General features: G+C 41.2%; 1 protein-coding gene across 5 annotated transcripts in view; it reads right to left on the reverse strand.

The window, feature by feature from the left end:
• Window positions 1-13,318, reverse strand: part of MACROD2 (mono-ADP ribosylhydrolase 2) — an 834,860-nt gene that overhangs the window by 804,637 nt on the left and 16,905 nt on the right. For all 5 annotated transcript variants that reach the window (XM_048935508.1, XM_048935507.1, XM_048935504.1 and 2 more), the window contains exon 3: window positions 4,983-5,090. In XM_048935508.1, coding sequence (XP_048791465.1) covers window positions 4,983-5,090 — 108 coding nt within the window. The remainder of the gene's footprint in view (window positions 1-4,982; window positions 5,091-13,318) is intronic.

Here is a 13,318-nt window from a genome sequence, read left to right on the forward strand (position 1 = left end):
TTCTGATTTAAATGCACTGCCATGCAGTCAGGTTTTCAAAGTGATCAGGTGAGTAGCACACCTGACATACAAAGCCAATACAAAAATCAACCAACCAAATGCATACTCCACATCGAAGCTCTCCTTTCTGAAAACGAAGTTTCAGTGGACTTTTGGTGACAGCCAGGATACAACACCGAGGTACATGAAGGCAAGATATTCAAGTGCCTGCTTTCTTTACATTTTCTGCCGTGTGAGCATCACTATCAAAACACTGATACAGCAAATCAGCCAGCACTCAACTATTACAACAGTAATTTCCTAGAGAAAACTACACTTTTTTTTTTTTTTAACTGTATGCAACTCATTCCCTTCAACCTCAAGCAGCCCAGTGACCCTACCTGTTGCAGTCATTTCTGAGTCGGTCTCCCCAGCATTAAGCTTCTGTCACATCCTGAGAGCAAAAGCTGTTTGACCAAGAGAGCAGCTACAGTAATCCAACTCAATGAAATTGCACATCTAGATGTACTTCTCTTTGGTTACATTCCCTTGATCACTGTTACTTCGGACACATTTTTAGTTTTCTAACTAAGTACAATAGTAAAGGGAAGAACTACAGCAATATCAGATGAAACGAAAGCAGATGAGAAGTTTACCATGTCCTGCTCACCTGACAAATTCAGCATATTTGTCACAGAAAGCAGTGATTAACTTATTCACAGATATCAGGATTATTGAGAATAACCAATTCCAGCAATGATGAATGTTGACTTTTCTGTTGAATAAATGGGAAATACATACAAATTAATCTGGGATTATATACATAAGTATAATTGCACCAACTAATTTAACCTGAGAAACCTTTGATTAACACCTCAGCTTGCTCATGGTAGAAATGAAAATTAACATTTTGTAAGCATTACTGGTTCTATTCCCTTGAGGAAATAACAGAAGTGCAAGACACATAGGCAGATGCCAGCTGACTTTGTGCTTTCAATTCAAGTTTTCAGTTCTCCTATCAGAATATTGTAGATAAAACAAAATGTGCTTTAAAACCATGCTGCTAGAATCAGACTCACTAAGAAGCTTCTGTTGTAAATATTTATTTGTTTAGCTCAGCTGAAAAATTAGTGCTGATAAATACAAATATTCCATGCAAAAATCCTAACAGTAACATATAGGTGCAGGGAATGAGCGTACATGTGATGCTCCCATAGGGCCAGCATCAGATTCAAACACCCTCACAACATTCAGACAGGCCACTGCTCAAGTAATTTCTACTTCAGAAGCTGCAAGATGAAAATTTTGCTTGATAAATGAAGTTGGCAAATGAAACGGATTAGCAATCAGTGAAATTGCCTGGTGTCAGATCTGTTCCAGATTTGAAACCTTCCTTTTTTTCCCCACCTGTTCATTAAGCACCAAGTTCAAGGCAACTGCAGCAACTGATTGCACATTAACGAGCTGTTATGTGGGATGGCATGGTTCAGCCACTGATGTAACTACACACTGGCTTAAGCATAGCTCAGCAGTAACACATTCAGTTCACACCTTCTATGTGTGTTACTTCTACCTTGACGTGTAATTTGAGACAGGAGAGAAAAGTGATGCCTTAAAATTAAATGATCAAATTATACCTTAAGGTCAAGAGTTCAGAAGAAAATCTGGTAAAGAAAATTAAGAAATAAATTAGCGCTAGAGTAAAATATTTAAACATGGTTCTGAAGGCAAAAGCTCAAGGGAAGAAAGGCATCTTCCTATAGGAAGAGTTGAGATTTAGTAGGACAATGAGAATTTCCCAGTTCAACATATCTCCAGTGCCAGGACAAGGATGAACAGCAGGACAAGTGTTTCAAACCCTAAATTTTCCGAAAGCCTCAGATGTAAGTTGCTTCCTGGTCTGCTTTCCTACCAGAAAAGGGATATAAGTTGTTCAGTTTGTTGTTTTTTGTTTTGTTTTGTTTTACTAACTCCTCTTGCTTTTATCAGAGTAAGATTTTTGTGTACCATTTCTTTTTTCACAATGGGAAACAACATTCCCTCTAAGAGGCAACAGCTTTTCCACCAGATTTGGGAGAGTTAGGGGAGACTCCAGTGCTCAGGCACCGAATGGAGTGACCTCATTGCTCTAACTGTAGGCAGTGGGCTAGTGGCTAACATACAAATAATACTACAGACTTATTAACAGAAATCAGCTTGAATAGAGAAAGGATGTTGTTCTTTCCTGGAAATGAAAGATTTTTCTTCTCAGTACCATATTTTTGTACCTCTATCTAAGGACATTTTTCAAAGCTAAGAATTAACACTTCTGTAGTGTTCTGCAAGTCATGCCCCTTTCCAATCAAATAAAAAAGAATAATCCTTTCCTCCCCCATTGCTCTATAATATTTTTCTCTTGATCTTGCTCCTAGTAAATCTAATTCACAAGCACATTAATATACATCTTATCTTACAACTTGACAGTAAGATTTAACAGGCAACAAGTGAATTTATATGTGAGGCCAGCAGTGATGAACTGCTAGTTAATATACATGACTACACGGTCACATATAAAAACACCCACTTTCAAAATGCAGCTCCTGTTTCTACTTAAATTAAGCATCTACCACATCATTATAGTATAAATAGCAAAAGTACCATTACCTCCCCAAATATTCATTAAAAAAAACAAACAACAGAATCTCAGGGACAGAAACCATCAAGTCCAACTCCCTGCTAAGGCAGTTCCCTACAACAGGTCACACAGGTAGGCGTCCAGATGGGCCTTGAGTATCTCCACAGATGGAGACTCCACCACCTCTCTGGGCAGCCTGCTCCAGTGCTCTGCCACCCTTACCGTAAAGAAGTTCTGCATGCTTGTATGGAACTTCTTATGTTCAAGTTTTAAGTCATTCCTCCTTGTCCTATTTGCTACACACCACTCAGAAGAGCCTGGCCTCATCCATTTCCCTCCCGTCTCCCTTTAGATATTGCCGAACATTCATCAGATTCCCCCTTGGTCTTCATTTCCCCACACTGCACAGCCCCAGGTCTCTCAGCCCTTCCTCACAAGGGAGATGTTCCAGGCCCTTTATCATCTTTGTGGCCCTCAGCTGCACTCCTTCTAGGAGATCCCTGTCTGTTTTGACAGGGGAGCCCAGAAAATACTCCTTAGCTGATACTACAAGTAACCCCCAGTTTATCTTCAAGTCTTAGGGATACTTTTGCTGCTTATTTCTTTATTTTGGATTAGCTAATCTCTACACAGAGACCCCAACTCAGAAGAAACCTAAAAGTGAGCAGAGTAAGTTCTACATTTTTAGTTTTCCACTAGCCTCAGAAAATGTCACTTATCATTACCACTGCTACATTGGGCCTACTTAAGCTGTGAGACCTTCCTAATACCCCACTGCCCATGCTTCAGATACAGAGGCAGCAGCCAAGCAGAGATAGAAGGAAATAGCTTGTTCAGAGCCAAGATCAAGTTCCATGTAATGGGCAGTGTAATACACTCATAAAGAAGGTAAGACTAAAATTAAGGTTTTTATACACATCTGCACAGAAGACTTCAAAAAAAAAAAAAAAAGGGAGAAAGGAAATTAACAGGATGCTCAAGGCAAAACATTAAGTTAAACTAATACCTGCCTGCAATACAATCACTGACAAGGACATTTTAAGGAACTATTCAGCAATAACAACATATTCATGGCAGTACATAACTGAGAATGGTTTTAGCTAAATGTCGTATCATCTCCCTTTTCCAGGTATCTCTCAGTCACTCTGCATCTCAGTTGTTCTGTAGAAGCCAAAAAACAGATCCTTACTCTGATCACATACGATTTCTGAACGGCAGGATTTTTGACATTCCAAACAGAAAGCACAAAAAAAAAAAACCCTCTCAGTCAAGAAATGCAAACCATTTCAATTCCAAAACTAATCTGAAGTCAGTGCCAACCTGTGATTCAAGGGAGCTCCATGAATAAAGAGAACTGTGCTAAGCAGAGAGGAAGAAGCACCAAACAGTCCAAGTGCACAGGCAGTCCATGCTGCATGGGCTCACACTCTACAGACACGAGCTCCAGCATCTCCATATACCTTTTTACTGTTGTGAGAAAGCACATCAATCTGCCCAGCACAACCTTGGGGATCTCTGTGCTTTACTCTGCTACAGAGGAAAAGTGCAGTAGGCTTCCTTCCAGTAAATGAATAACACCAGCTATTAGTTGTTGCAAATGGATTGTTATTCCCAACAAGTAATGACAACATAACCAGATACTAAGGAAAAACTGACAAAAGACACACAAACCATGCCCTTTAGGGGGTGGGGAATGAAGCCAAGATGTAGAGGGTTGGAGCAGGGGGAAAAACCTTCCCATAGTGTTTCTCAAGTAGCCATATTAGATAATTATAATAGATGAAATCAATTGCATGTTTTTTTTCTCTTTTTTTTTTTTTCCTTTTCTGTTGCAAAATGCTACACACATTTCTTCACTTCAGTCACTGAAGCAGAAAAGGTCTTAAAACATTTAGAGCTCTACAAATAATGACAAAAATTTAAAAGATATAATCTCTCTACAAGAAAGCAGACATTCAAACCATGAAAAACAGTATGTCACTTTTGCTATCACCTTACTGTTAAAAGATTTCCACATTATCTAGTCCTCAAATGGCTCAATTTAAAAACCAGACTGGAATGTACTGCAGTAACTCAGTATTGAAGTGCAACGTTCTGTCAATATCAAGAGTGAACTCTCAGCTACTGAAGCTAAGAAAAAAAATAGACACAAGATCATTATTTTTTTTCTTAGTGACCGTGGTGCTCAAGTTCCACAATAAACCGCTGTCACAGTAAAAGCACACAAGATGAACAGAGGGAATACAGAGAAATCAGGAACAAAGCATGCTGAGTTTCCAGCAGGTTTCCACAGGCCATTGCAATTTTAGGTAAGGTTGCAGAGTTGGTTTGTCACATGGATATCCTTGCAATAAAGGCTGTCAAGCAGTGACAACATTCAGCCACCTACCTGCATTAACGATGGCATCAACCTCGAGCAGCGTGATGTCACCTCTGTACAGAGACACTTTCTCACTCAGACTTCTCTTCCCCTGCACATCTTCTTTAGCATTCTCACCTACAAAATACAGGATACAGCAGGTCATCAGCATGGCAGTAACACTGAGGCACTTAGAGCAGGCACCATTAGCCCTGGTTACAGGTCTGCCACGGAGCAGTGGACACATCCTGCTTTAGCCTCGCGAGGGCAGCAACAGCCCAAGGCATCTTCCTGTTGATCTTGGGTGCAGCACAGCCTCCACCCAAACGCTGCTGGGCTGGAGAACAGCATACACACACACAGTTTTCAGAGATACCTCCATCCAGTGAGTTTCCTTGGTAGTCACAAGGGTACAAAACGACAGAAAACAAGAATCAGTTAAGACCATCCTCCCACTTGAAGCTGTAAGTTCTGTGACCCAGAATTATTCAGGATCTGTCTGAAAGCACATGAACACGCAGCTTGCCAGCACAGCCAGAATTCAGAAGGCGTCCTGGCAGTAGGCAACAGGGAGAAGAAAAACCTAAACAGAGACAACCAGTAATTTAAACTCAGAGCTTCGACACCTTCAATTGCTCCGCTAGGCAGAGGTTGAAGTCTCCACATACATTAGCTTTCAAATGCTTCCTTGCCAAATGCTGTAATAACAGCTCTCTTATTCTGGTACACTCGTACTTTTCGCATCAGAACTTGCTTCACCAGCCTTATAATCCATCCATAAGGTAGTCCACTTACCCCAATACTTCCACATATACATACTAGCCAGTAAGTATAACCTAGCCTTGAATTGTAAGAAACTCCTTAAAATTTTAAGGTGAGAAAAGGAAAGATTGCTTAACTTTGTTCATTTTTGAAAATTACTTCTGTGCACTGTAACAAAGAGATCTGAGTTCATATATTGGCCAGAAACAGAATTACAGAACTGGAACTCCTGAATTGACATCTAAGTGCAAAACAGCTTTCAACTCTCAAAACAAATATTCACTTTTGAGAAAAATAAACTCAAGGAAAAATACAGTGAGATGCTGAAAGCAATTCAGTCTGGCCGTCCAGTTTTCTGATTAACCTTCATTTTAATCAACTTCCACAAATCAGACAATATCTGCTCAAAATCATCCGCATTATAAGCAGCCATAAATAGAAGTTGCATTTATTTTAGATGTTGATTTAACCTCAGCACAAACAACTTGTATCCAAAATCATCATTTATCTCAGCCACTCAAAATAACCAGTCTTGCATACTTCTAGCTTGGATCAGCTAAGCACAAAATCCACGCCACCTCCAGCAAAACATACACTGCCTCCACGACTTACATGAGTACAGGACTACCTTTCCACTACACGTGTGTATGTTCAATAATTTAATTCCCTTATTCGGCTCCTAAATTCCTGTTGGCTCTGCCTTCACCAGAACAAGCAGTATTTCTGTTTAGGGGGTATGAAGTATTTGTATCCTATTAAGGATCTTATTATCCTAACCAAACAAATATTATACTGTTCATCATCTTTTCCACATAAGGTAAGCATTGCAGCTAGCTGTTGAGTTATAGTAAAATAAAAAAAATCAACCTCTGACTCATTTACAGAGCATGATCTATTACCTGCTCTCCTGTTAACCACATTATGTTGCCACGCAGGACAGTTTTTTTCCCTATCCTTCCCTAGTAAACGTCCCACTGGAACACTGCCAAACACAGCACCATAGCCCACCACGTGCCAAAAGACTGCAACAAGATAATGTCTAATTTCTAGAATTCTCCAAACCAAACTACTTCAAGTTTATTAGCAAGCACATTTTGGATGACAGGGTTGTGTGTGCCAATATCATGCAGAATCCACAAAAACCAAACACCATCAAAAGGCACAAAGAGAACAAGTGCCACAGGATATAAAAGCTAATTCTCATCACTACTGCTTTCTAGGTCAGAAGCAGAGCACAGATATCCCTTCCTTTGCCAATTCACCAGCAAGGTCCCATTACTCCTTTAAGATGCCACACAACACAATCACTACCTCCTGATCTGTGCTGCACTGCCATCACACTCACCTTTAGTTCTTGCTCTTCACAAATGCTGACTTCTTCCCAATAGAAAAGCATGAGTAAATTTACAACCTCATGAGCAAAAAAAAATCCAACACACTACACCTGGATGATCTACAACCTCTTCAGCAAGTCCCTTACCTGCCCATCAGCTTTTGGCCATTTATAATACAGCCCAGCAGGAAATACACATGCTGCCTCGTGCATCTGTGACAGATTACCCTTACTTCTTTCCATTAAAAAAAGAATCTGGTAATAGAGAGAATTTTAGTTTTCATTATTTCATGCTGGTTGTTGCAGAAAGATTCTTAACACTGACGGGAGTCTCAGAGAGCCAAGTCTCATTCGCAGTCAAGCGCACTTGACAAGTCTACTAATACACCTCTGATTAAAAGAGTAACCCCAACACAATACAAATAGTCACATTGCCATCTGTCAGATCTCTGGGATTGGCAGACAGCTTTCCCTAACAAAGTCAAACTGGTATCTTATTGGGGATGTTTTCTTCTCCTCTAATCAAAGTAGTCATCTTGGCAAAGACAGTGAGGTCATTCCCGGTGATTATAGAACTCACTTCTCACTTTTGTCTCCCATCTTTTCCTTACCTATACGCATTTTTGTCTGCTCTGCAAGGTAACACTGAATCTCAAATTTGTCATTAAGAATGATGCACTGTCCTCAAATAACTCAAATATGCCCAAGAAACTCATCTGTTGCAGCTATTGCACTGTACCTCAGCAAGGACAAGCCAGCAGACGCAGGGCACTGCTTGTTTCACAGAGACATGCAGCGCATGCAAAACTCATGCACTCATAGAAATCCAAGCAGCAACAGACCCTTGCACTTGTAGCAAAAGTGTTTCTTGCTCTAAAGAAAGAACTGTACATATACCCTCAAGAAATTAATTCTCCAAAGTGGTTGCTATGTAACACCAGTCTTCAGCACAAGGTACAGACCAGGAATTTGCATCAGCCTCACCCTTTAGAGATGCTCATGATACCTGACTGAAAGACAGAGCAGACAGCAGCTGTGTCCATAACCCACAAATCATCCCTAGGAAGCATCTGGAGAGAAGACAGCCCCCCTGCCAAACTTTCAAGTCTGCCTCAACAACTTTGTCCAGAGTACACCCTGAAGGCAGAACAGTTGGAAAGCCAGGAACATTCAGAAAGATTCCAGTCCTAAAAAACAAACCAGATCAAGACTATTATAAAGTCCACCACTTAGACAGATGTACCACAGACACCAAGATCAGAAATCTGTTCCATTTGATCCACAACAGTGAGCATGAGCTCTCAGGACAAAAGGAGTGAACAGAGTGTGAAGACTGTATTTTAACATAATAAAGCTTCTGCTTTACTTGGGCCTTTATCATTATGGACTCCCAGTGAGACCTTCATTGTGAGGTTAGTTCTCACTTCATCCTTATTCTGAGCTGTTCTGAGGCACACCTGCTGTACCTACACTTGGAAGACTGCTCATCAACAAAATGCAATGTAAAATCAAAGAAGAGTAATAGAACTCACCTGTTCACATTTGCAGCTGTCCAATCTCACAGACATGAGAACAGAAAAAAAAAAAACCTCACAAACAAGCCAACAAACAGCCAGACAGCCACAGCTCATGAATCTGAGAAAAAGAGGATTTGGACTGACTGTGATCACACCTTCACTCCTAACTCTCGGCATGAAGCAAAACCAAATCTCTGCACTGCAAAATAGTCCTTCAGGTTAAAAATGAAGATCACGCAGAATGGCCAGGGTTGGAAGGGACCTCAAGGATCCCGAATCTCCAACCCCCCTGCCACACGCAGGGCCACCAACCTCCCCTTTTAATACCACACCAGGCCGCCCAGGGCCCCATCCAACCTGGCCTTGAACACCTCCAGGGATGGGGCATCCACAACCTCTCTGGACAGCTGTTCCAGCACCTCAACACTCTCTCTGTAAAGAATTTCCCCCCGTAATAGAAAGTATAAATGCTTTAGAAAACACTACATGTGTTTGTTTTTTTTTTTAAACTCAAGTAAATCTTACAAGGTGTGCTCACATGAAGTCCAGATATCTGATTTCTGATGATACAACCCCAGAGCCATCCCTACTGACCACTTTATGCCATCCCTGCCTCTGGAATAAACCCTCATTAGACCAAGACCTTTGGCTGAAGGCACCAACAAGCACTCCCCCTCCAGCAGCTTGCAATGCCATTTGCAACTTTCAGGCTGAGATGAATTCAAAGAACTAATTGATACACAGCATGTTATTAAGCAGGGGGGATAAATGGAATATTCACATATTTTGGAAGCGAGACAAGGTATGAAGCCGCTCTGCACACGTGCCAACAATCTGCACATACACAAGCAAAACAAACAAACCCCAATCAACAAACAAGGCTAAAACTTCAAGCATCAACTTGGTCTACTTGCCTCTTTCTCCTGACCTGTATAATTTTTAAACTTCTCTGCACTCCTGGCTCAAATGCAAGCCTTAACACAGGCATGTCCAACTCACAGCCTGCATGCCACACATGGCATCAGGTTGCAATCAGACATTCAACCATTCAACTCAAAAATCTAATCAAGCCTCAGGATCAGACTTTTCTAAGACCTCTCTTAGCAAAGACATACACCCCTCACTTCACAGTCACACCTTATTCATGTCACTGCTTTTTGGCAGTATGCATATCCATGAACAATTACTGCCAAGGATGAAGCACTCGGAGTAAAGCGACATCAAAAAGCTCAGTTGAACACCTGAGCATTGTAACCACTGCCATCGAATCGGACTGGTGAGTTACTATCACAAAAACAGGGTCGCATATCCCACTGGTTTTATCCTTTTGTCGATGTCTCATTTTTATGTTGTAACAAAAAAATTATTAAAGTAAGTTTTGTTACTTAATACAGTAGCTATATTATACATTTTTATGAGGACTACACTGAAAGTAATGCCTCCTATTTTCTGATGTTGCCCCACAATAACAGAGGTGGATGTTGGTGGGAGGGCAGTAGGGGGCTGAATATTCCCACCAATATCCCATTACATTTTGCTGTTGTGTGACAGATGACAGCAGAGGGGCAGTCAATGGTACAGTGGTACCAATGGTATATGGAGGTGTGGATGAAGCAAAGGAGTGTAACTGAATTCCTCCACAAAGAAAAAAATGACATCCACTGACACTTGCTGAACATTGATGGAGATCAAACAGCGGACATGAGCACAGTGAGGGGTAAGTGGTGCATTTCAGCAATAGCAACAGTACATCACCACTGCTGATGCATGTATTTGCAAGCACAGCATGGCTCTTGTTCATCCCTGACAAAAATGCATGGTGGTGACTGCTGAAAAAAATAATGTTTTGCAGCTGCAATTGCGCTCTTATCAAACAGCATTAGGATGGTGTTCATATCACCATTTATTCAATGGAAGTGGGAGGCATTATGTTGGGAGCAGCCTATATATACGTGGCACAAGATAATTCCCTTTTTACTCATTGTGGCCCAGGCAAACCAGAAGATTGGACATTCATGTCTCAACCCCTTGCCCAGGGTGATTTTTACAGAAAAAAAACCGCTAGGGAAATATAGCAAAATAATGAAAAATATCCATTCTGCCCACAAAGAAGCAAAGCTGCTTCTGACAGGTTCTTGGCAGCACCAGGCAAAGTATTTGCAGGTAGACCGATAGTCATACACAGAAAGAAGAATTGAACTCACCCAGGTGGTGAAGGGGCCCTCTGGCTGTGCAGCACTCCTTCTCAAGAAGCAGCCTAGGTCCAAGAGCTGCTCCCCCTTCAGCGGCTGGCTTTTATATGTGCCCAGGGAGGCTCCACTCTGAGTCCTCCCCTTCTGGTCAGCTGGGGAGCACAGCTGCAAACAATTTGTCTGTGCTCCCTGGGCAGCCACAGCCCTTCACCAGGTGTGCAATCAGCAGTTCAAACCAGGACTTAACAGTTCCCTCTACAATATCATATACAGAAGTAATGCAAAAACAAATACACTGTTTTTAGGGGGATTGTTTGTTTCTGAGTTTCTGGCTTTTTGTGTTTATGTTTTTTTGTTTGATTGTTTTTTGTGTTTTTTTTTTTAAAACCTCAGTAGTGCCAATAGGCTTACCATAAGTACAATTGAAAAACAAAGTGAATGATCATGAGGAGCGACCTCACTAAACGATGTGCTGCGTGATGTGGTTCAGTGCTTGTGGTGGCAGTGGTGATGAGGAGACGGTTGGACTAGATGATCTTACAGGTCGTTTCCAGCCTTGTGATTCTATGATATGATTCTAAACCTGCGCACTTACAAACATGAAAGGTAGAGTTGGTCCTGTCACAGCTTTCCTAAAAATCACTTGTTTCGGTTATTTTTAAAGGCACACAGCAGCAGAGAGAGCACAAACACTCCAGGCTCCACTCTTGCACCCTCCTCAGCCTCAAGAACATACGACATTGGAAAATCTTCACAAATTCTAAGCAATATATGTCCCACCAGCATTTCCTCTTAGATCCACCCCAGCATCCTCTAACCTTCTGGCTACCCAACACCACTTCCTTAAGCTTTTTCAACCTTTCACATCCTTTGGATCTTTAACCATGCTCACAACGTCTCTGAGCTCTTCCTATTCACACCTTTCCTGAAGTCTGAAGTGTACCAGCATACCAAAGCAAACAGGCAGTCCTGTCCCCCTACTTTACTTGCAATTCCTCCTCGTTTGCATCAGGTTCCAGCACTCAGCTGCAGCTTGCTCTTGTTCCAACTAAAAACAACATACCAGACCTACTGAACGTGCACTGAAAGAAAGTGTGAGAACTAATTCAGAAGAGGAAAAAGAACTTCCAAAACAGCTCACTAGAGGGAGCCCCCATCAAGGGCATGAACATCATCCTTTTCTTTTCTCCCTTCTCCACCTTTTATCTTTTAAACCCAGCATTTTTTCCTGGATCTTTTCTTCCCCTAAGTATTCCCTCCTGTCTTTCATCTTAAATAAGTAATTAGTACTTCAGTTCAAGTTCAGAAGGATATCACAGGTAATGCGTGTTGATTAATACCTGTGCTGATAGCGTGACCAATCTAATCCCTTCTCTTCAGTTTAGGAAAACAGGATTTTGACATTTAGTACACTTTTAAGTAGCTACATTTTCAAAATAGTCTCAGACATCCAGTTAGAGAAATCCCTCCAGCAATACCGAGGAGCTTGCAATGAAAAGAAGTAAAACACACAGCTGGAAGAGCTATTAAAAACATATGGTAATTTTTCAACTATTTGCTAATGAAAGAGTTGAGTACAAACATGGTAGTGAAAATAATTATTAAAGATCCATAATATAAAGCAATACCTTTGGCAATGAAGGCTCTTGGCACCGCATGAGCAAAAGCAGATATGATAAGAAATTAAAGAAGGAAAAAGTGAAAAGGATTTATTGCTGCTAGTCTTAAAAGCCTAAGGTATTTAAATCAATTTTGTTTAACAAATTGGATTTATCACTGTTTTCCTCTATTTCATAAAAATAAGGAAGCAATTCTTTACTGTGAGGGTGATGAGACACTGGAACTGATTGTGCAGCAAGGTTGTGGATGCCCCCTCCCTGCAAGTATTCAAGACCAGGCTGGATGGGGCTGAGAGCAACCTGCTCTTGTGGGAGGTGTCCCTGCCTATAGCAGAGGGTTGGAACTAGATGCTCTTAAAGGTCCCTTCCAACACAAAGCATTCTATGAATAAGAGCAGAGTGAACTGCAAGCAACAAAGCTGAAAAAGGGAAAGTTTCATACTTACAAACAGCTGTAGAATTTGCTTCTGAAGGTAATAACTCATTTCCACACACACAGGAAAAAAAAAATCTGCTATTTCATCCCTGCTACAAGAGCTACTCATGGAAACATGTATCCGCGTGATGCTTCTCTTCCAGCAACCTGTAACAGGATTTGCAGCCAGTGCTAGGAAAGGACCTGTACAAGGAACAGGAACTCCAACAGCAACCAAGCAGAGGCCAACCCTTCCCCTACCAGGAGAACTCCCAGCAAAAGGCTGGATTAGGACACTACTCCACTTTTCACAGGCTGCTACAAAATCAAAGGAGTTGAGCATGTTTGAGAACGTCTGACCAAAGGAAAAGGTGCAGCAACCATCCTACTAGATATTCTGCATTCTTTTCTTCAATGCTTTCCCCTCTCCCCCAAGGCTTTGCTTTACAAATGTCTTGTACAGATTAAAAATGACAACCTATCAGCAATTACTAACCTCACATTTAACACAGCTTTCCGTTCCATTTG

The sequence above is a fragment of the Lagopus muta genome, chromosome 2 (assembly GCF_023343835.1).
Source record: "Lagopus muta isolate bLagMut1 chromosome 2, bLagMut1 primary, whole genome shotgun sequence".
Classification (NCBI taxonomy): Eukaryota; Metazoa; Chordata; class Aves; order Galliformes; family Phasianidae; genus Lagopus; species Lagopus muta.